The sequence below is a fragment of the Gymnoscopelus braueri genome (genome assembly GCF_963280865.1).
Source record: "Gymnoscopelus braueri genome assembly, chromosome: 1".
Lineage (NCBI taxonomy): Eukaryota > Metazoa > Chordata > Actinopteri > Myctophiformes > Myctophidae > Gymnoscopelus > Gymnoscopelus braueri.
The window spans coordinates 59515233-59539512 of NC_137603.1; the positions used below are offsets into that span (position 1 = coordinate 59515233).

The following is a 24280-nucleotide window of genomic DNA, read 5'->3' on the forward strand; positions in this document are numbered from 1 at the left end:
GGAGATTAAAACAGTATCTTCATATTGAAAATCCCGTAAGAATACGACATAAATGGCTTCAAGGCCTGTGCCGTGTCAATAATATTCTAATGTAAAACCGATTATACTTTTTCATGCATATAAAAAACGTGTAAACTCTGAATATTCTATTGTTGTGTGACTAGCGCCCACCCTGCCTTTGTGGACAAAAAGAATAACACAAAATACAAATCAAAGTAGCCATAATAAAGCAAAGAGCAGGGCAAATGGCATATCTTTGCATGCTAATAATGTGGCAAGAATCTAGAGTTCAGGTTGCGACTGTTTGTCTGTGGTGGGTGCGCAGATATGCCCAAATATGGGCTATTCGCAATGCATTAACGCAATAACCCTAGCAATGGCAGGGTGACCGGCAGGCTGATAACATGGCATGAAGTGTTGCGTTATCAGCCCAAATATGGACATGTCCGATGTCAGTGCAAATCGGCAGATTTGGCACGCCACATACCCATGCCTATGAGATACCCCTGTGTGTGTGTGTGTGTGTGTGTGTGTGTGTGTGCGTGTGTGTGTGCGTGCGTGCGTGCGTGCGTGCGTGCGTGCGTGCATGTGTGCGTGCGTATGTGCGCAGCCATATTATGCCCATATACAGTATGGAGATCTCTGCCATCAGTGCAAATCAACATCGTTATAGGCAATGGTTACATCAAAGTGCCTGGAACAAGCCCACACATATATGGACATGCGTGATGTCACAATATTGTCATCACAGCTGATCATAGCTGAAAACATACATTTTCTGCTTGTATGTCATAAATCATCAGTGGATCTGCACCACTAACTTTTCTTGTAAGGAGATATAAACAAAAACAAAGAAAAGGAAATTGGGTCAAACAAAGTAGGCTATACAAAAAAGTGTATGTATAAAATATACAACAATACAATTGCTGATACACATTAACAAACAAAACAATAAGAACTAGTGTTAAATTATTTGCATCATTGTAATATAAGTACTTGCATCATTGTGTTGTAGTTATTGCATAAGTGTGACTAGTGATTACAAGAACTGGCTTCAGACTAGAGTAATTACCTAACTAAATCTACAAACTTTTCTTGTTCTCAGTTTTTAATTTCAACCATCGCCCAGGTACACTAACACTGTCATAACTCCTCTGTCCTCTACAAAGAAAGGATTTTCACACCGTAGCCACTAAAGTGTGCTTTCATTGCGAGACCTGACAGAAATGACGGAATTTGGACGGGTGAGAAGTATTTTACTTTACGCTTAGGTTAATCTTCGTGGCCCCTTTTTGTTTTCAGTTTTGAGAGCTGTAGCGTGGAAGGTAAAGTTACCATTGCTATACCTTCCTAGAAGTGCATCTATAACAACTTCAAGCTTGCATAAGAGAAGCAAAGCTAAATAAAACAGTTGTCACCACGCACTCATGGGCAGAACACATGCAGGTTCCTGGTAGTTTATGAAGGTTGTTATTGGACATCTAGCTTGTTAATTATATACTTGAATTAACAACAACCATGAGTGCCATCATTCCACACATCCAGCAGTTGTCCTCCAGAGTGGTCCGGGTACTGGGATGTAATCCAAGTCCAATGACCCTCCAGGGAACCAACACCTATCTAGTGGGCACAGGGGACAAACGAGTATTGATTGACACAGGGGAGCCTGCCATTCCAGAGTACATCAGCAACCTGAAACTGGCCCTGAGTCAGTTCAACACGACCATCCAGGAGATCATAGTGACCCACTGGCACCACGACCACACAGGAGGACTCACTGACATCTGCAGGGACATCACCGGTTCCCAGGTACACGTCAGCAAACTGCCTCGCTGTCCTCCTGCCGAGGAGAATTATGGAGACAAGGAGTACACCTACCTAAAAGATGGAGATGTGATCCACACAGAGGGAGCCACGCTCAAGGTGCTGTTCACGCCAGGACACACAGACGACCACATGTCTATGGTCCTGGAGGAGGAGCGGGCGGTGTTCTCTGGAGACTGCATCCTGGGCGAGGGGACGGCCGTGTTCGAGGACCTGCATGACTACATGAGGTCACTGCACATCCTGCTGGACACCAGGGCTGAGCTCATATACCCGGGTCACGGTCCCACGGTTCAGAACGCCAGCTCTATGATCAGAGAGTACATCGGCCACCGGACCCTCAGAGAGCAGCAGATTCTGTCGGTCATCCAGGCTGGAGGTGGGCGGGCCTTCTCATCCATGGAGCTGGTCAAAGTAGTCTACAATGAGACCCCTGAACATCTCCACAGAGCGGCGGAGGTCAACCTCGTCCATCACTTGAAGAAACTGGAGAAAGATGGCAAGATAATCCAGGTGGATGATGCCACACAGCTCAACGCGTGGAAGAGCAACGTGTGATGCTCGCCGACTCTCCACCAAAACCCACTCAACTGGATTCAAAGTGAAGATTATATTTGAGACATGAAAACTATCCCAATATGAAGGACCAACCTCAAGTGTCAGACTCTTGAGAGTGGTCCTTCATATTGGGATGGGGTTGGGATTGATTTTCCAAGGCGGTAGATGTAGATTGTGCATCAGACGCACACCTGGCAGATTTCAGGTCCCCTATAGTGTCCATTGGCTTTTGCTCCATACTAGAAAATATCTAGACTCTAGATTCTAGAGTATTGTGTGGTGTCCAGTGTGACCTACTATATTACTACCTACAGTACTATGGCCCTACAGTACATACAGAAATATTATCCAATAAGGTCAGTGTTGTTGACACAATATTAATATCAGTGGGTCTGCAACACTAACTTAATTTTATACAGTGATACATTTGTCAGCACAGCAACAACGTTTTTTTGGGCGGTGAAACCGCCCCTATATGTGAGGTTTGGACATTGCACCCCCCCAACCCTGCGCTGTGATTGGCCACCAGTGTACCCCCCTAACCCTGCACCGTGATTGGCCAATCACAGTCTATTCAGGACTGTGATTGGCTAGTGAAACATGACACATGTGCATAGCCCTATAAATAGGACTATGCACTTAAAAAAAACACATTTATGTTTTTTTTTAAGTTAGGGGTGTACAATGGTTGGTCCACAATATTACTTTTCTTTAAGTGAACTTCCATCACTGTGATGACCACTGTGACCACACCGCCCACTTCACACTGGGTGTGATTTTTTTATAGATAAACTAGAAAAGGTGCTCCTCGGAGCACTGCCAGACCCCTAGTGGTTGAAATCTGAATGGCCGGACTTCGCATGACGTGTGTGCAGAGGAAAAGAGGGACAGACCGACCGACCGACCGACCGATCGACAAAGCCTCCTGTAGGCCGACCCCTTGGGTCTGCCAACAAAAAACTAGAATTGCAGATAAATATTACATCATTGTGTCGTAATTGTTTGCATCATTGTTTACACAAGTGGGTAGAAAAAGGAGAGCCCTCGGACGATAGTTCTTCGCCTCACAATGCTTGTAGTGGATAGCAACCCCCTGCACTTTGGTTCATGATGGAAGAGGAGGTTTTCACCAACATTTATGGTAAAAGCATCTCTCTCAACTGTCGGAGTCACTCCAGTTTCTGCAGGGAGTTCACCGTCAGTTCCCCTAAAAGGTCCATCACAAAGGTGATTGTCTCCAAATGTTCTGTGTGGCTTCTGGCATATACTGTGTTCTTCACACAGATCACTGCGGCGCTGTCCAGTGCCATCCTGACCACCCTGGTGGGATTGATGCTTTACACCCACTTCGTGAAGATCGACCGCGAGTCTGTGCTACTCACCGGCTCGCTGGGTGTTCAGCTTGCATCCAGCTACGCCTGTGGACGAGAGAGCACCACTTTCATTGAGATGAGCAAGATCAAGGACATCGTCATCAACGAAGCTATTTACATGCATCAAATCATCTACTATCTGTGCATATTGCTGAAGGACCCTGCAGACCCCAGTGCCGTGGCGGGTGTCGTCCCATTGTTTCAGAGCTCAAAGCCGAGGTTAAGCTGCTTGGAAAAAGTTTACAAAAGCTGTCAGGAGATCTTGTCTGATGATGATGCGATGCGAGGGCGTGGACAAGATGACACCAACTCGGGACTCCTGTATTGCCGCCCTCCACTCCCTCCTATCCGGCATCAAGGTCTGGAGCTCTGCAGTGTTGCTAGCTCCACTGTCACGCCGCAGTGTGTCTATGTAGGTGATGCGCCTTCCTCCTCTCCTAGCTTTGCCTCGGGTTGGCTCCCACAATGTCAGTTCGCTCGCCATCAGTTCCAGGTTCCTGACACAGTGCCCCGCCAGCCTCATCCTTCTCTCCCTAACCTTGTCCGAGACCTGCGGAAAGCCCATGTACCGGTCCACATTGCTGATGTGGTCCTCCCACGTAACATCAAGTGCCATTCGTAGCATTCTGGTGTAGATGCCATCCAGGACCTTTTCCTGCTTTGCTATGAACTGTGCTCTGGAATATCTGGAAGTCAGCTGTAGCTGACTTCCAGATATTCCAGATATTCCAGATATTCCAGATATTCCAGATATTCCAGATATTCCAGATATTCCAGATATTCCAAATATTCCAGATATTCCAGATATTCCAGATCTGTAAACGTGAAGGGTATCTTTCTGTATGGACCTTCTGGCTGTGGTTAGAGCACGACTGCCTGACATATTGGACAGATGCTCAGAGAACAAACGAAGCTCAGCGTCCACAATCCAAAGATTTTCAACAGCCCAGAGATCCCCGGCAAGTGTGTAGGAGACATGTTGCCATAAATGAACGGAAGGTGGAGGTGAGAGAAAATGTCACAATGCTTTTTTTTCTCCATTTACTACTAACAATACTGTGGTTACTTAACTACTACCACTACTTCCAGGATTACTGCAGCTCTATTACTACTTCCCTTTACTAATACATCCTGATCCCCTTTAAGCTTCAGCTGCCTTGGTTGCTAGGACCTGGGGTCCACATACAATTATATTAACTTGGACAGCATACAGACATACCAGCATCGACTGACAGTCGTCAGTCTAGATATACTGTAGGTTATACTGTAGGTTACTTAACTAAAAATCAAAGTAAACTCAAAAGTAACATGACAGAGACAGGTTATAGAAAACGGATTTGTTGAAATCCCCCCCCCAAACAACCATCATGGCAGGTGGCAGCATTCCTTGTTATATGGTCTCATTGGTCATTTGTTTCTGTGAGTAAATTTTAAGGTATTTGCTTCTTATTATGTTGTTTAATGTGTGTCTGGAGGCCAGGTTTTAGCTAGATGATCAGGTTAACAACAGAAGTCAGGGGGTTCTGCTTTACAACCATGTGGTTGTTTTATGGAAAATGTGGTGGAAGTCAGTCTATAGGCCTTCTGAGAAAAGTAGGCTGTGTACAGTGCACACTACAGTATGTAGAAGGCTTGTCACTCACGCTATAATATATAGCCTTTTCTTTCCTTTGTTGCATTTGCTAAGACCATACAAAGGAAAAATAACCAGATCACTTCCGTGGACACAGACCTCACAGTGGAAGAGGTATGGAAACCAATTTAGGATGGTAATGCAGTTTGTTTAACCTACTGTACACATATACTAGGGTGATTACAGTAATATGAGTAATTTATTGACGATAAAACAATATGTATGTTGTAACCTGACACAAGGCAATGTTTGCACATCTACGGCAATGTCTCCTGTTGTAAGGGAGCATAATGTTCACTTAAAGTTCCTTATACTATATATAGCAGGAGGCCTCGCTGTGGCTGACAGTAGCTGAAGGGTTATGTCTTAACCTTTCTGCAGATCTAGCACATTTGTACTTGACCTTTTGCCCTATATGTCATATAAAAGTGCATACGTGCTGAATATTGCAATATTGTATATTGTTCTTTGCTGTCTACCACCTGTCATTGTGTTCCCTCTTCTATCATCACCCGAGTGACAGGTAAAAGTGTCATGCACTTTTCTACAAATGCCTTCTAAATCAGTGGTTCTCAAACCTTTTCGTGCCAAGGACCCCCACAATGATATGTATTTGGCCGCGGACCCCTATCCGAAAATGTTTTGTGCCAGACTGTCACATGTGACTGTCACATCAGACTGTTATATTGTGCAACTCTTGTATGAACACGTGTACTAACATAAATACGCTGTGACTTCCTTCAATAAATCAGAGTAGATTGAACTCAAGCATCTTTGTCTGACTTCAGTTTGTTCCATGATGCATCGCTGTCCTGTGCTGCTGTAAAAGGGTATCAACTTGGTTCTGGTCTCCACTCCTCTCATCCACATCATCTTCAGACTGAGTGACAGAATTTGAATTCACATTCAATATACGATAGCTGGTGTTTCCCTCACAAGTTTGTTCTGTTTGGCGAGCTCCTTCTGCTGGCAGGTCTTGTCAAAGACTCTAAGTGAAGATTAACTCTAAGTGGGGAACATAGAACCCAGGGAACATAAATTAGAACCGGGGGAACATAGGGATGACCCCATATGGAGCACCAGAGTCCAAAACATCTGAATGGACAGAGTCCTCCCTCCTGAACAAGTGTACTCTATATTCTGATAGAAGTTATTGCTATAGAGTGTTTGTTCAGTAACAGGGGTCTCCCTGTTGCTCCAACTCTTTAGTAAACAGACATTTTCAGGTCGGGATACCTATTTTATCCAATCAGGAGAGAGAACTCATGCAGGATACAGGATTAAGAAGTGCAATTGGAAGTGATGACACAAAGAAATGACCAGACACAATTTGGACTGGAACACTAACAGTGAAGCTGATAATTGGGTACTCTCTCCTGATCGGATACAATTGGTAACCCACATACCACATTGTGCACATCACTTCCTGTCGTCAGTCATTCAATGCATTACAGTGATCCGTGTAATTAAGTCAATAATAATGTGGGAACACAAATTGACAGAAATAAAAAAGGGTCATATTAGCCTGCCTACTCACTCACCCTCAGCCTGATCTCCAGAGATTACCGTAACATTGCACGGAACGAGTGCACTTCATTCCGTGGATAGTCGCCTAGAAACCCCGAAATTGCGTGCATATGTACGGCGAGTCCCACGGTGGGCGTAACCAGTCGCAACCCGGAAAAACCCGGAAGCAGAGCAGTCCCCACAACAAAATTTACGATTCTGTGCCTATCGGTACATAACTCAAACGGCACTGAGTAGGCACAGGCGAACGTCACACCGTTCAGGACGGCAACTCGGTCGCCTTAGCTCCCTCGGTGGTCCTTCACGGGGTGACAGTTCGCCTGTGACTGCGCGCCTCCGAAATGGTTTTGTCACAAAGGGAGCGCCGTACATATGCACGCAATTTGGGGGTTCCGAGGCGAATATCCACGGAATGAAGTGCACTGGATCCGTGCAATGTTACGTATATCTCTGGAGATCGGGTTGCTCACCCTACACAATCTCCCTCCACACAGCTGATTCAAGTTAATGATCAGTGGCTCTTGACACTTGCTCTTAGCTGTAGCCTCCTGCCCAGGTGTTTCATTCTGACTGGCTGCTGCTGTGACACCTGAATCTCTGCATGGGGATTACATGGTGCTTGTCAAGTGACTTAAGCACTTTATGATAACACATAGAAAACAGCTGTGTGGAGGGAGATCTTGTAGGGTAAGTAGGCAGACAGACACACACGTGTGCGCGCGCACACACACACACACACACACACACAATGTAACCCAAACATCACACTGCCTTTGAATTCTTAGCACACATAAAGGAAACCAATAAGAGTCCCCAGTGAACCACACAGGATACATGATGTGAGGGCACAGTATCTCATAAGTACAGTATTATAGTTGTCATATACAGGCCTCAGTGACAGTGATACTCCAGTGTCCTCAGGATTTCATAGTTGATGTTTTTTTACTCAATTCCATCCTTCTCATCCTCTCTCTCTCTCTCTCTCTCTCTCTCTCTCTCTCTCTCTCTCTCTCTCTCTCTCTCTCTCTCTCTCTCTCCCCCCCCAGTGATAACCAGTACACATTTGTATAAGCTGTAGTATACATAGTATAAGTAGTATACTTTACATAAGCTGTATTAGTTTCTCCTGAGCAATTTTAATCCATGGGGTTTCTTTTTCAGTACACCCATTACTTTCAGTACACCCCATTTCAGTTCACTGAGGTTAGTATTTACATGTATTAACAGTATAAGAGAATGGAAATTGTACTGTAGCTTGTCAAGCGTGTTGCCAGTAGAGATGCCTGTGCTTGACACATACTTGCAAAGTAAACTCATATTAACCAACCTTCAGTCATGGTCACATTTATTTCAGCTGGACATGCCATCCATCAGAAAGTGATGGTGTAGGCTATCCTGCTGACGGAACATTTTGAAACCGAAGGGTATGACTCCTTTTAGAAATGCATGAGTTTTAACCTTTCTTGTATGCTTATGTGTATGTACCGTAAGTACGTGTACACATACAGATTGTGGAGTATATGTAATGAAGAAGGTATTGGTATAAGCTGAAACCCAATTTATGACCTCACACCGATGAAGGATCCTAATATGCAGTTCTGGTAATGAGTACACAGTCACTACAGGTTGTCCTATAAGAACTTGAAGAGACGAGGATGTTCAAGAACCAAGGCTCTTTCAATACCACACATCATTAATTACATCCATGTATTTTAAACTGAGTTTCCCTATGAATATGATTGAGTATAATGGACGCACGAGAACATCATTCCATGCAATTGCTCCAACTGGAAAATGAATCCAATTGTAGATTGATGAAAGGGAAAGCAATAGAGTCCCAGTGGCCTAAAAGCTTTCAGAGAATGTTCTACTGCCGATTGAAAAGCAGTGTAGTGATTTAGACCCGAGCTGGAATCGAACCCTGTCTCCCACTATATCCCCCCCCCCCCCCCCCCGTTTTTTTTGGGGAGCACATTCTCGCGCTTCACACTTCATGCCGCTCACAATGCGCACAATGACGCACGTCCTTCATGTCCCTCACGCGAGAAGCTCCTCCATGTCCTGCCGACTAAGCCTGATGTAATGATTTAGACCCCCCGTCTCCCACTCGGCAAACCGACGCACAACCTACCATGCCAATAGAGCTGAGCTCGATTAGCAGAACTGTTGTGGCCGGGTCTTGTCTGGGGCACTACAGCAGGCAGAGGGCTATAGAACTCCTTTATACTGCAGTATCCCTCCCCCAAAAATGTAATTGGCCAGTTCTGGAGGTGGAGTAAGGATTGGCTGTCTATTATGTGTGTTGCTTGGCTGGCAAAGAGGGTCTGCTGTATGGACACCCTCAAAACTGTCAAGTGGGAGACTTCAAACTGTCCAGGGCGTACCCTAGAGATCCTTTAACTGACCACTAGAGGGTGATAGAATTAAGATCAAACAGGCCAGTGGCTGACATTTTTAAAGCAAATTGACACTTTGGTAGAGGTTTGGGTTGTGTAGTTATCTTGCCCCAAACAAAAATCCACAGATAGGAAGTACAGAGATGCCGTAGACTATGTGGACTATGGACTGAGGCAGCGATTTACACGGGAATGCAATTATTGGTGTGATTACTGTGATTGTGAGATAGCCCACGTCTCCACTGAAGGGGCCATTGAGGAGTGCTTCTTGGAATTTCTTCCAATTACGAGTCACACATGGCGGATCCTTGTTTCACGCAGTTACATCGGTATTGGAAAGGACGGATATTGATCTAGAGAATTGTAGGGGACAATGCTACGACAATGCCAGTAACATGTCAGGCGCGCATATAAAGGAGTGCAATCATGCATATGAATTTAACTCGCTCACAGTATGGATCCCATGTGCAGCCCATACATTACATTACATACAACAGAATTTTGTTTAGTGCATCCAACAAGTATCAACAAAGAAATACAGATACAGCAAACAGCCATAAACTGTCAGGTCCGTCATGAGTCAAGTCATCATAGTCCTGTTGTCAAATAAACACATCCAAAGGCGATCAGGTGGCGCAGTGGTAAGGTCCCTGTCCACCACCACGGAGATAATGATTATCAAGTCTTCCGGGGGCGCTGCTCAGCTGCGAACCGTGTCCATGTCGAATCCGCTCAAGATTGTTTGTTAAGTGTGTTTTATATTGTTTGTCTGACTTTTGTCATCGCATGTTAGGATGACTAAATGGGAACGAAAATGAACTGTCAGTGGCTTGTACTGATTTTGGTGGGGATCGGTGCCCTTTGGGGAGCACAGTTCTCAGCTGTCATACAAACAACAACAAACCCGAACGCCGACTTCGGCAGGGGAATGAGCCTCTCCTATAGCCGGGAATTCCTGTTGGAGCTATCAACCCAAGAGGACAGAAACCAACACCGTTTACCACCGGTGATTTTGGGCAACATCCCACCCGAGCTGAGACGGCCAGCCAAGCATAGGAAACGGGGAAAGAGAGGAGGGATTCGCAATCGACTTCGGCGAAGACACACAAGACCGCCGCTCCCTGCTATCATCCTCAGTAACCTGCGCTCCCTGAAGAACAAGGTGGACGAGGTCCGAGCCTATGCGAGGTACTGTCACGAATTCCGTGAGGCATCTTTATTATGCTTCACGGAGAGCTGGCTCAAACCTGATGCGCCCGACTCCCTGTTTGAGATCAATGGATTTACTCTCGTGCGAGCTGACAGAGACACTAACTCGGGAAAGTCCATAGGGGGAGGGATCATCGCGTATGTAAATGACCTCTGGTGTCGACAGTTTACTGTAAGAGAAACGATCTGCAATAAGAATGTGGAGATCCTTTGCGTAAGTCTGAGACCCTTTTATTTACCGAGGGAATTTGGAAGCATCCTGTTGTGCGTGGTGTATGTGCCGCCCAGTGCTAATGCTGCACATGCGGCCGCAACTATCGCGAACTGTGTCCATAACCAGCAGCAGAGATATCCAGGTGCACCTGCTATTGTTCTGGGGGATCTGAATCACTGTTACTTGGACAGCACTCTGCCTGGTTTTAACCAGTTTGTAAAAAGTCCCACCAGGAAAGACAAGATCCTTGACAAATGCTATGTGAACATTAAAACGGCATATGAATCCAAAATTAGACCCCCCATAGCCAACTCTGACCACAACGTGGTGTACCTGATCCCTACCTATAAAACAAAACTTAAAGCTAGCAAGCCAGAGGAGAGGGAAATAAGGAAATGGTCACTTGAAAGCAGGGAGAGGCTGGGAGCCTGCTTTGACTGTACAGACTGGGACACATTCCACAGCAGCTCCGTAGATGAAACTACCACTGTAACCAGCGATTACATCAACTTCTGTGTGCAGATGGCTATTCCTACGAAGAAAATTAAGATCTATCCCAATAACAAACTGTATGTGACCAGAGACATTAAAAACGAGATTAACGATAGGAAAGCTGCCTTTAAGAACAAGGACTTGGCCAAACTTAGGAGTTTGGACAAGAACCTAAAGAAGAAAATTAGGGAGGCGAAACAGGCTCATAGGAAGCGTCTAGAGGACTCATTTCAAGCAAATAACCCTAAAAGACTCTGGGACACTATGAAAAGTATGACCGGTATGTCTCCTTCCAATAAGCCAATTGTGACGGACAATGAACTGGTGTTTGCAAATGATTTAAACAGCTTTTTCTCTCGCTTTGAGTCTGCAAACGATGGTCTAGATAAAGGTGTAGATTTAATTGATGCGTTGGTGCCCTCTAGTGGGGATAGAATCATTGTCAGTGAGGAAGAAATCAGGCGCATATTTCAGCGTTTAAACGCAAAAAAAGCCCCTGGTCCCGACCTAATAAGCCCCCTTATTCTGAAGGATTTTGCCACAGAATTGGCCCCTGTCTGGCAGCCTATTTTTCAGCACATTGTTGACAATCCACATACCATACCACAGGCTTGGTTGACTGCTCACATTAAACCACTGCCAAAAAAGCCAAACCCTAAAGAACACAATGATTATAGACCAATAGCACTCACATCTGTTATCATGAAAGCTCTGGAAAAAATTATGGTTCATCATCTCAATAATGCCATATTTAACTCACAGGATCCATTTCAATTTGCTTACAAGCAGGGTCGTAGTACAGAGGATGCAGTTGTCACACTGGTTCACTTCATCGCCAAACATCTTGACAAACCAAAATCCTATGCTAGAGGACTTTTCCTTGATTTTTCCTCTGCTTTCAACACAATACAGCCGGACTTGCTCCTCACTAAAATGGTTCAGTTACACATTAATCCTTTTGTTATTCAGTTTTATTTTAAGTTCCTCACTGACAGAATCCAGTATGTAAAGGTAAACAAGATACTCTCCTCTCCCATCAGGACCAGAGTTGGTGCACCCCAAGGTTGCATTAGCTCACCTGTCCTGTTTACTCTTTACACGGCAGACTGTAACACCTGCGAGTCAAATCAGTTTCTTCTGAAATATTCAGATGATTCTACTCTAATAGCTCTGATGACTGACAGTGATGACCCGAAACAGTACCAGTGTAGCGTTGACCGGCTTGTGGAATGGTGTGACAAAAATAATCTGATTGTCAACACTAAGAAAACGGAGGAAATTATATTTGGTCCTGCTCCCGGTGATAAGACACCACCGGTGACAATCCATGGTTCAGCTATTGAACAAGTCCCATCTTACAAATATCTGGGGGTGATGATAGATGCCACCTTATCATGGTCATCTCATATTGATTATATTTGTAAGAGGATACAGCAGCGTATGTACTCCCTACGCCGACTTAGATCGTTTGGTGCTAGCAGTCAGATCTTGTCTCTTTTCTACACGTCTGTTGTTCAAACTGTGATGTTGTACTGTAGCACGGCCTGGTTCAACAGCCTACCAGTGGTATATAAGAACAAACTGTATAGCCAAATTAAGATCTGCGCTAAAATTGTTGGTAGGCCAGTTGAGGCTGTGTTACGTTCCTTTAAAGAAGCCCAGATCAATAGCATGCTTAGACTGGCGAAGAGCATCTCCTCTGACCCCTTACATGTTTTAAATGATGAATATCGACTGTTGCCCTCCAGGAGGCGGTTTGGAGTCCCAGAATATAAGAAAAACAGGCTAAAGAACTCTTTTGTACACCAGTCTGTTCTGCTTTTAAACCAATATCGGTAAGCCAAGAGGATGTTCTATTGTTCTTGTTTTTGTCTGCTACTGTGATGTGTGTCCTGTAATGTATTGTGTATGTCCTGTCTGTATCTTGAAACGGTGACGTCTTGGACACAAAGCAAATTTCAGTGAAAACTGACAATAAAGTTGTATCGTATCGTATCGTATCGTATCGTTGTGGGTTCGAATCCACCGTGGTGCATCCGGCTTTGTCGGGCGACCTATGCGAACAAAATTGGCCCGTGTTCGGGCCACTCCTGGCAACTTTATGTCAATGTTAGCCAATCAGGATGGAATCTGAAAAATCAAACAGATCCATCTTGATCACATGACTCTAGAGATCATGTGTACCTATTTGCGTGAAATTTGGATACAATCTGAAGGCTTAATATCAAAAAATGTTTTTTACATAAGTCGGCCTCCTGGTGGCGCTATAAAAGGCAAATGTGAAAAATACACGACAGATGTTTTTCCTTGTCCTCTAGGGAGTGTGCGTGCAAAGTTTCACACAGATCGGTGCAGTTATAGTTAAAAACACAAATCAGCCTGTTATAGCGCCACCATGGGGCTGATTTGAACATTTTCAATTGGCATTTCTTCCTCTGCCTAGTGGGAATATGCGTGTGAAATTTCACGGAAATCGTAAGCATGATTTGAGGCGTTTTGTTCAAAACGGACCAATCCTGCAAACTTTGGAAGCCAACCTTAGCCAATGAGGATGGAATATGGGAAATCGGACAGATCCGTGTTGATCACATGACTATAGAGATACTGTGTACCGATTTGCATGACGTTGGATAAAATCTGTGGGAGTAATATAAAAAATATATATTTTGCACAAATCAGCCTCCTGGTGGTGTTATAACAGGCCCATGTGAACATTTTGGGGCAGAAGTTCTGAATTGGCATCCAGGGAGTGTGTGTGCACAGTTTCGCAGCGACCGGGCCAACGGTGCCGGAGATTAGCTGCTAACGGACGGACAGACAGGACGGACACACGGACGGACGGACAGGGAGGGTGCAAAACATACTCTCTCGCCATGCCTTTCGGCCTGGCGGAGACAATAATGCAACACAATAGCTGTGTGTGTGTGTGTGTGTGTGTGTGTGTATGTGTGTGTGTGTGTGTGTGTGTGTGTGTGTGTGTGTGTGTGTGTGTGTGTGTGTGTGTGTGTGTGTGTGTGTGTGTGTGTGTGTGTGTGTGTGTGTGTGTCAGTGTGTATTGTAGGTGCATGGGGATATATGGGAGTCTCAGTTGTGAATTCAGTCGCTGTTTTGAGTTCAAACGTTTTCTGGCCTGAGGATAGAAGGGGAGCCTGAGCCTCAGCCTGCTGGATAAAGACCTGTTGCTCTGCTCCTGTTGTTCAAATGGTTGCTCAGTGTCCCTGAGCAAGACTCTTAACCCCTAATTGCTCACAGGCCCTCATTGGAAACAAGACTGCAAGGACTTTCATGAACGGACCTGTAAAGGAATTATCCTTATAACAGTCCACTGCTGTGTTTGACTGGGATCCTTGTCCTTGATGATAATCTGGATCTTCAACCTGCTCCTCTGGGTGTAGTGTTTTTTTTTCTTACCCAAGAAATGGATCAAGGACCCATTTTTGGTTTGTGAACCCATTCAAACTCTTTGACTGCCGTCGACTCGATAACGCGTCAATTGCTAGTTTGTCCAGTTGGCCGTCGATGGGTTAGTTTAGCTTTTTCATTGTTTAATCTGTGATCGTGCTGTTCTGTTTATTTTTCATCATCAGTTTCGTTTTCCATTTACTTCACACTCACCGGGATCCGGATTCATGATGCAGATTCCGTTTCCGGTTCAAATTTTTTTCCCCGTCATTTTCGGCCAGAATAGGGAAAAACCCGTTTTTTCACACGGTATAAAAAACGAACGGAGAGCTCCACTTCTATTTTCTTTAGTCTGGGTGACGAACAGTCATCGTCGTCGTGTATCACATCGCACTTAAGCCCGATCAGCGATTGTCGAAAACGTCACATCCGGTTATGACTTATGGACTGTTTGAGCCTGTTTGGGGGGGGTCGAGCGAGTCAGCGAATGATCGAGGTGTCAATCTGCTACTCTCTGCTGGTCGATCTGTCGTATGTGTTTAAAACCGCAGCCAGACAAAGTATTAGAAAATTAAATTACAAAATAACAACAACAAAAAAACACGAAAATCGCTGGCACTGGGGGAGTACTTTATGAAAATACTCTGGCAGTCAAAGAGTTTGTGAGTAAATCCCTTTTCTTCCGTTTCCTCCGATTAAAAACAAATATTTCAAAAGACTTTCAAAAATAAAAATGTAAGCTTGTAGATCGACTATTTTTGGCTTAAGTTCTCCTCAGAATAGGGATGCTGTTCCAAGTTCCAAGTGGCTAATGTAAAAATAAATAACTGGAGGACCCCTGCCACCCCCCCCACCCCCCCGTAGTAACGTAACTCTGAGGACCCCCTGTTGAAGACCTCTGGCCTAGAATGGTCACTTCTGGCTTTGACGGGTCACATGTATCAGTGCTCAGAGTGATGTTGCTGTTTGAATCTCCCCCAGCGTAGCTTACAGGCGAGCGTCATGCTCCTCTTGTGTTCGGCCTCACACCGGCACATCGTCCATGTGGCAAAACAACGTCCTCGAGCCCTTCTGTGACCTCCGTCACGGGCAATCTGTTCTGAAAGTGTTCGGGGGCGCCGTTGGAAGTATAATAGCGGGTCAAGATCGGAATAGCTGTACAAATCGGCGTCGTTAAGACATTGCATTGCACAGCAACAGTTTGTGTTACGTGTGATTTCACACCAGCATATATAAGACGATGCAGGTGTTGAAAATGACTGTAGACTTTGAGAGAGAGACCGACAGACCGACAGACCGACCGACAGACCGACAGACCGACCGACAGACCGACCGACAGACCGACAGACCGACAGACAGACAGAGAGACAGAGACAGACAGACAGGGTGATGTTGTATTGGACCGTTTCCAAAGCCAAAAAGCGAGGCTATAATGCGTCTGTAGCGGTGAGGAACAAAGTGTATTACTTTGGAGGCTTTGAAGGAGGAGGGAACAACATGTATCAGATCGATGTGCATGTCTTCAACACAGTGTCTTTATGCTGGTTGAAGTTTCCTTCGCTGACGCCTGGAAAAGGAGGACCATGTCACCCTGAGATTCCCTTCACGCGCTGGGGCCACATAACTGTGCTGGTAGAGGACACAGTCTACATCTGGGGAGGGGGTGGTCACTTCGACTTGCTTTATGCATTTGATGTCAACACCCACAGATGGTTCAAACCCAGGGTTTCTGGGAACGTTCCAGAGGGGAGGGGCCGCCACTCTGCCTGTGTCTTGGGGAAGGTCGTGTATGTCTATGGAGGATACACCCTGCAGTCCACCCATACTAATGACCTCTACAAGTTGGACACCAGCACAATGGGACATCGGGACAAAGATGTTTGTATTTGGGGGGAAGTGGATTCCCGACTGGATTGTATACATCAGTAACTACTTCGGAGTGTTTGATACAGAGACCAACTGCTGGCTGAGCACGCCATCTACACAGCTTCCTACACAAAGACGCTTGGGTCATTCAACATTTGCCTACAATGGAGAGCTGTACATATTTGGTGGCTGCGACAGGGGCCAAGCCTCCAGTGATATGTGGAAATTCAGTCCAGAGACCTTCTCCTGGAAGAAGGTTGAGCCCAAGGGGGAAGGCCCGCCGAGTCAAATGGATATTATGTGCTGTTGCATGGTGGGAGACCGTGTCATCATCTTTGGAGGAAACAAAGACAGAGAACCCGCTGATGATCTGTATATCTTAGACTTGAGTCCTAGTCTGAAGACGTTATGCAAACTAGCAGTTATCCAGTACGGTCTGGAGCAGTCTGGCCTCGCACACAACATCAGGTGGGAACTAGCAGCCATGACAACGGACAACAGAACAGAATAAATTGGGGCACCGTGGTGCAGTCGGTAGCGCTGTCGCCTCATTGGCACTGGGTGAAAAAATAGGTTACAAAAATCGTGGGATAATAATAAGGATGGGCGCTGTTGAGCAAACCATGGAGTAGGACGTGGATTTGCGAGCTCCGCAGAACGTGTAATTAAATAATGATTTGAATGACACATCTTTGTAAGCTTGACTAAGTAACGTGTAATTAAATAATGATTTGAATGACACATCTTTGTAAGCTTGACTAAGTACTACTTGGATTGTTTCTCAACCTAAAAACAAGACTCACAAGAGCAGCAGACGACAGACTACACACACTACGTGATAAAGATGCCGGCTTGGGGGTCTAGAGATCATGTGTACCTATTTGCGTGAAATTTGGATACAATCTGAAGGCTTAATATCAAAAAATGTTTTTTACATAAGTCGGCCTCCTGGTGGCGCTATAAAAGGCAAATGTGAAAAATACACGACAGATGTTTTTCCTTGTCCTCTAGGGAGTGTGCGTGCAAAGTTTCACACAGATCGGTGCAGTTATAGTTAAAAACACAAATCAGCCTGTTATAGCGCCACCATGGGGCTGATTTGAACATTTTCAATTGGCATTTCTTCCTCTGCCTAGTGGGAATATGCGTGTGAAATTTCACGGAAATCGTAAGCATGATTTGAGGCGTTTTGTTCAAAACGGACCAATCCTGCAAACTTTGGAAGCCAACCTTAGCCAATGAGGATGGAATATGGGAAATCGGACAGATCCGTGTTGATCACATGACTATAGAGATACTGTGTACCGATTTGCATGACGTTGGATAAAATCTGTGGGAGTAATATAAAAAATATATATTTTGCACAAATCAGCCTCCTGGTGGTGTTATAACAGGCCCATGTGAACATTTTGGGGCAGAAGTTCTGAATTGGCATCCAGGGAGTGTGTGTGCACAGTTTCGCAGCGACCGGGCCAACGGTGCCGGAGATTAGCTGCTAACGGACGGACAGACAGGACGGACACACGGACGGACGGACACACGGACGGACGGACAGGGAGGGTGCAAAACATACTCTCTCGCCATGCCTTTCGGCCTGGCGGACACAATAATGCAACACAATAGCTGTGTGTGTGTGTGTGTGTGTGTATGTGTGTGTGTGTGTGTGTGTGTGTGTGTGTGTGTGTGTGTGTGTGTGTGTGTGTGTGTGTGTGTGTGTGTGTGTGTGTCAGTGTGTATTGTAGGTGCATGGGGATATATGGGAGTCTCAGTTGTGAATTCAGTCGCTGTTTTGAGTTCAAACGTTTTCTGGCCTGAGGATAGAAGGGGAGCCTGAGCCTCAGCCTGCTGGATAAAGACCTGTTGCTCTGCTCCTGTTGTTCAAATGGTTGCTCAGTGTCCCTGAGCAAGACTCTTAACCCCTAATTGCTCACAGGCCCTCATTGGAAACAAGACTGCAAGGACTTTCATGAACGGACCTGTAAAGGAATTATCCTTATAACAGTCCACTGCTGTGTTTGACTGGGATCCTTGTCCTTGATGATAATCTGGATCTTCAACCTGCTCCTCTGGGTGTAGTGTTTTTTTTTCTTACCCAAGAAATGGATCAAGGACCCATTTTTGGTTTGTGAACCCATTCAAACTCTTTGACTGCCGTCGACTCGATAACGCGTCAATTGCTAGTTTGTCCAGTTGGCCGTCGATGGGTTAGTTTAGCTTTTTCATTGTTTAATCTGTGATCGTGCTGTTCTGTTTATTTTTCATCATCAGTTTCGTTTTCCATTTACTTCACACTCACCGGGATCCGGATTCATGATGCAGATTCCGTTTCCGGTTCAAATTTTTTTTCCCCGTCATTTTCGGCCAGAATAGGGAAAAACCCGTTTTTTCACACGGTATAAAAAACGAACGGAGAGCTCCACTTCTATTTTCTTTAGTCTGGGTGACGAACAGTCATCGTCGTCGTGTATCACATCGCACTTAAGCCCGATCAGCGATTGTCGAAAACGTCACATCCGGTTATGACTTATGGACTGTTTGAGCCTGTTTGGGGGGGGTCGAGCGAGTCAGCGAATGATCGAGGTGTCAATCTGCTACTCTCTGCTGGTCGATCTGTCGTATGTGTTTAAAACCGCAGCCAGACAAAGTATTTGAAAATTAAATTACAAAATAACAACAACAAAAAAACACGAAAATCGCTGGCACTGGGGGAGTACTTTATGAAAATACTCTGGCAGTCAAAGAGTTTGTGAGTAAATCCCTTTTCTTCCGTTTCCTCCGATTAAAAACAAATATTTCAAAAGACTTTCAAAAATAAAAATGTAAGCTTGTAGATCGACTATTTTTGGCTTAAGTTCTCCTCAGAATAGGGATGCTGTTCCAAGTTCCAAGTGGCTAATGTAAAAATAAATAACTGGAGGACCCCTGCCACCCCCCCCACCCCCCCGTAGTAACGTAACTCTGAGGACCCCCTGTTGAAGACCTCTGGCCTAGAATGGTCACTTCTGGCTTTGACGGGTCACATGTATCAGTGCTCAGAGTGATGTTGCTGTTTGAATCTCCCCCAGCGTAGCTTACAGGCGAGCGTCATGCTCCTCTTGTGTTCGGCCTCACACCGGCACATCGTCCATGTGGCAAAACAACGTCCTCGAGCCCTTCTGTGACCTCCGTCACGGGCAATCTGTTCTGAAAGTGTTCGGGGGCGCCGTTGGAAGTATAATAGCGGGTCAAGATCGGAATAGCTGTACAAATCGGCGTCGTTAAGACATTGCATTGCACAGCAACAGTTTGTGTTACGTGTGATTTCACACCAGCATATATAAGACGATGCAGGTGTTGAAAATGACTGTAGACTTTGAGAGAGAGACCGACAGACCGACAGACCGACAGACCGACAGACCGACCGACAGACCGACAGACCGACCGACAGACCGACAGACCGACCGACAGACCGACAGACCGACCGACAGACAGACAGAGACAGACAGACAGGGTGATGTTGTATTGGACCGTTTCCAAAGCCAAAAAGCGAGGCTATAATGCGTCTGTAGCGGTGAGGAACAAAGTGTATTACTTTGGAGGCTTTGAAGGAGGAGGGAACAACATGTATCAGATCGATGTGCATGTCTTCAACACAGTGTCTTTATGCTGGTTGAAGTTGCCTTCGCTGACGCCTGGAAAAGGAGGACCATGTCACCCTGAGATTCCCTTCACGCGCTGGGGCCACATAACTGTGCTGGTAGAGGACACAGTCTACATCTGGGGAGGGGGTGGTCACTTCGACTTGTTTTATGCATTTGATGTCAACACCCACAGATGGTTCAAACCCAGGGTTTCTGGGAACGTTCCAGAGGGGAGGGGCCGCCACTCTGCCTGTGTCTTGGGGAAGGTTGTGTATGTCTATGGAGGATACACCCTGCAGTCCACCCATACTAATGACCTCTACAAGTTGGACACCAGCACAATGGGACATCGGGACAAAGATGTTTGTATTTGGGGGGAAGTGGATTCCCGACTGGATTGTATACATCAGTAACTACTTCGGAGTGTTTGATACAGAGACCAACTGCTGGCTGAGCACGCCATCTACACAGCTTCCTACACAAAGACGCTTGGGTCATTCAACATTTGCCTACAATGGAGAGCTGTACATATTTGGTGGCTGCGACAGGGGCCAAGCCTCCAGTGATATGTGGAAATTCAGTCCAGAGACCTTCTCCTGGAAGAAGGTTGAGCCCAAGGGGGAAGGCCCGCCGAGTCAAATGGATATTATGTGCTGTTGCATGGTGGGAGACCGTGTCATCATCTTTGGAGGAAACAAAGACAGAGAACCCGCTGATGATCTGTATATCTTAGACTTGAGTCCTAGTCTGAAGACGTTATGCAAACTAGCAGTTATCCAGTACGGTCTGGAGCAGTCTGGCCTCGCACACAACATCAGGTGGGAACTAGCAGCCATGACAACGGACAACAGAACAGAATAAATTGGGGCACCGTGGTGCAGTCGGTAGCGCTGTCGCCTCATTGGCACTGGGTGAAAAAATAGGTTACAAAAATCGTGGGATAATAATAAGGATGGGCGCTGTTGAGCAAACCATGGAGTAGGACGTGGATTTGCGAGCTCCGCAGAACGTGTAATTAAATAATGATTTGAATGACACATCTTTGTAAGCTTGACTAAGTAACGTGTAATTAAATAATGATTTGAATGACACATCTTTGTAAGCTTGACTAAGTACTACTTGGATTGTTTCTCAACCTAAAAACAAGACTCACAAGAGCAGCAGACGACAGACTACACACACTACGTCGCTGAGGCCTACTTCACCAGCTGTAGCCTCAGTCTCGAGTGATAAAGATGCCGGCTTGGGGGTCGCGGCTGTGGCTCTCGGCACAGAGGATTTCAAGTGTGAGCTACTCTCTTCTCTTTGCTCAGACTTTGTGGATATGATGAAAACAGAGGTCAGAGCGGTCTTAGAGAGCGAAATGGCGATGATTTGAAATGATGTTCATACAATAAAGACGGGATTGAAGAGTTTAAGTCGGTAGTGAATACTGATCTAGCCTGGACAGACTGCTCTGATGACATCAAAGCACTGCAGGGTGAGATTAAACGGCTGAATACTGTGACTGACTCCTTGCTGAATAAATGTGATGACCTCGAGTCAAGGTCAAGGCGGCAGACCGTGAGAATAGTGGGGGTAACAGAGGGCCCCCACAATAGCTCTCCTATCTTCCTTCAATGTGAGGAATCTACTCAAAGGTTTACCCGGGGTCCGGTATGGCATCACCCATCCCGCCCGATTCCACATCACCTTCAACAGCGTGGAGAAGGTCTTCCTGGACTCCAAGGAGGCCCAGTCCTATGCCACACAGACCATCATTCCTCAGACAACTCGAGCAGGCAGCACATCACCTCGAGCGAGCAACACGTCACCTCGAGCGAGGTGACTGCCGTTGTCATTTACAACGGCAGTTGTATAAACTTACAGATCCTTGGAGGAAGGCTAATCCCACTGCTAAACAATACTATTTTTTTTCACATGTTCACCGTTCATTCAGCCGAATCGATTTCTTTCTTTTCGATTGTGGCTCTCTCACGTTTGTCACAATTTGCCAATATCACAATATAGTAATCTCTGATCATAGTCCAGTTCAACTGGATATGTGTTTCCCCAACAGTGTGGCGCCACAGCGCACCTGGCGATTAGATCCTTTAATGCTGGCCAGTGATAATTTCATAACATTTTTAACTGACCAACTAGATACCTATTTCAATATTAATACTACCCTGGGGATGTCTTTTACTGTTATCTGTGAATCTCTTAAAGCCTATCTCAGAGGACAGATAATTTCTTTTTCGGCTTTTGACAAAAATAAACGTACAAAACGTATTACAGAACTGTCCACTCAAATGGCTGAATTAGACCAAAAAAAATCTATTGATCCTGATCCTGAATTATATAAAGAACGTCTACTGCTCCAAACTGAATTTGACAACTTATCGATAAAGCACACTGAACAGCTTCTATTTAAATCTAGGCAAACTTTTTATGAACATGGCGATAAGTCAGGTAGACTCCTATCCAACCAACTTAAACAGGCAGCGGTGAGTAGAGCTATTCCAGAGATACGTGTAGCACCTGGTGAGACCTCCACAAATCCCAAAATCATTAATGATCAGTTCAGACAGTTCTACAGTAATCTTTATGCAGCAGAGTCCAATGTTGACTCGATCGTCAGAGATTAATGCCTTTCTTGACAAAATTAACATTCCAGTAATTGAACCAGTGGCTCAAGTTGGCTTTGAGGCTGCCATATCCAATGAAGAAATCACTCAAGCCATTAATTCAATGCATAATGCAAGGCAGCGGGGCCAGATGGGTTTCCCATAGAATTTTATAAAGCTTTTTCCACAAAATTGGCCCCCATACTAAGTTCAGTATACCAAGAAGTGTGTACATGTACAGTATGTATATTGGTATATTAGGGGGAATGAAGTTATGAGTCCATCAATGCTGTCACAGTTATTGGAAAGGAGCTGTTGTTTTCCAGTCTCTGTTGTATATCCGGAGAGGATGGGATTATGAGTGTGTGTGTGTGTGTGTGTGTGTGTGTGTGTGTGTGTGTGTGAGTGAGTGAGTGAGTGAGTGAGTGAGTGAGTGAGTGAGTGAGTGAGTGAGTGAGTGAGTGAGTGAGTGAGTGTGTGTGTGTGTGTGTGTGTGTGTGCGTGCGTGCGTGCGTGCGTGCGTGCGTGCGTGCGTGCGTGCGTGCGTGCGTGCGTGCGTGCATATATGTATGTGTGCATGTGTGTATGTTTGTGTATGGAGGGGTGGGGTTATGAATCCAAATGACCAAATCTTCTCTAGAAATTGGTTGCACTATATGACTATAGCCAACAGAAGGGCGTGATAACAAACACAAAAAATACCTGGAGTAGGGTACCGACCTGGAAAAGCGAACACCCACATTGTTGAAAATACTGAGGTTCTGGTGGCCAAAAACTGTTTTATTTACATGTTCATTTTAGTCACATATCTTTCATCTTACACGTATCTTAAAGGGAAACTTTGGACCACAGTTTTCTTACCTTTTCCATGATGTTATGATATCCTAGGATGAATGGTACAGTAGTAAAATGTTATAACTCCATCCCGTTTTTTTTGTGAGATCTGACGTTCATAGTGACAGAACCGTTCAAGACAATGTGATTGTCTTGAATGCGCCACACCGGAAGTCTCGCAAGACGAGATTTCAATCTCGTCTAGCGTGACTTCCGTTGAAAAATGAATGTCTTCGGCGTGCAGTGGCAACCCCTGAATGGATACATGCATGCACGCGTGTGTACGTATGCACGCACGCACGCACGCACACACACACACACACACACACACACACAATCAAGCTGTGGTATGAATTCCCTTCCCCTGCAGATGTTAATTGGTGGGTGAATTTCACCATCATACCTAATTGCTCTCGACACGTTTATTTAACCAGCCCTGATTAATTAGCCAAGTAGCCAGGGAGAAGACTGGTGTATTTGTGTTGTGTGTTAGAGTAACATCCCAGCTGCTGCAAGCAAGCAGGGCAATCCAGGACTAGCTCAACCCTGGATGCTATATACATTATTTTACCCCAGGTTGAAAACTTCCATCCCTGGTCCTAAACAGGATTGAATTTGCCCTGGGATGTTGTAATATTAAACTGCATGTATGCTTACCCGAGGATGCCCTGGGTTGAAGGCAAGTGTGAAAGTGCCTATAGGTGCATTCTCTCAGTTTTTGTGTTT

At 45.4% G+C, this 24280-nt stretch overlaps 2 protein-coding genes across 2 annotated transcripts; both read left to right on the top strand.

Annotated features, from left to right (window-relative positions):
• Nucleotides 1-1518: 1518 nt before the first annotated feature.
• Nucleotides 1519-2382, top strand: LOC308089273 (endoribonuclease LACTB2-like; the record flags this gene model as incomplete). Its single annotated transcript, XM_080433901.1, has 1 exon — nt 1519-2382. The coding sequence occupies one exon, from the start codon at nt 1519-1521 to the stop codon at nt 2380-2382; it is 864 nt and encodes a 287-aa protein (XP_080290027.1).
• Nucleotides 2383-3489: 1107 nt separating this feature from the next.
• LOC308089282 (phosphatidylinositol N-acetylglucosaminyltransferase subunit H-like) lies at nt 3490-4390 on the top strand (the record flags this gene model as incomplete). Its single annotated transcript, XM_080433911.1, has 2 exons — nt 3490-4114; nt 4197-4390. 2 exons carry the CDS (start codon nt 3490-3492, stop codon nt 4388-4390), a joined length of 819 nt encoding a protein of 272 aa, XP_080290037.1.
• Between the last annotated feature and the right edge of the window lie 19890 nt (nt 4391-24280).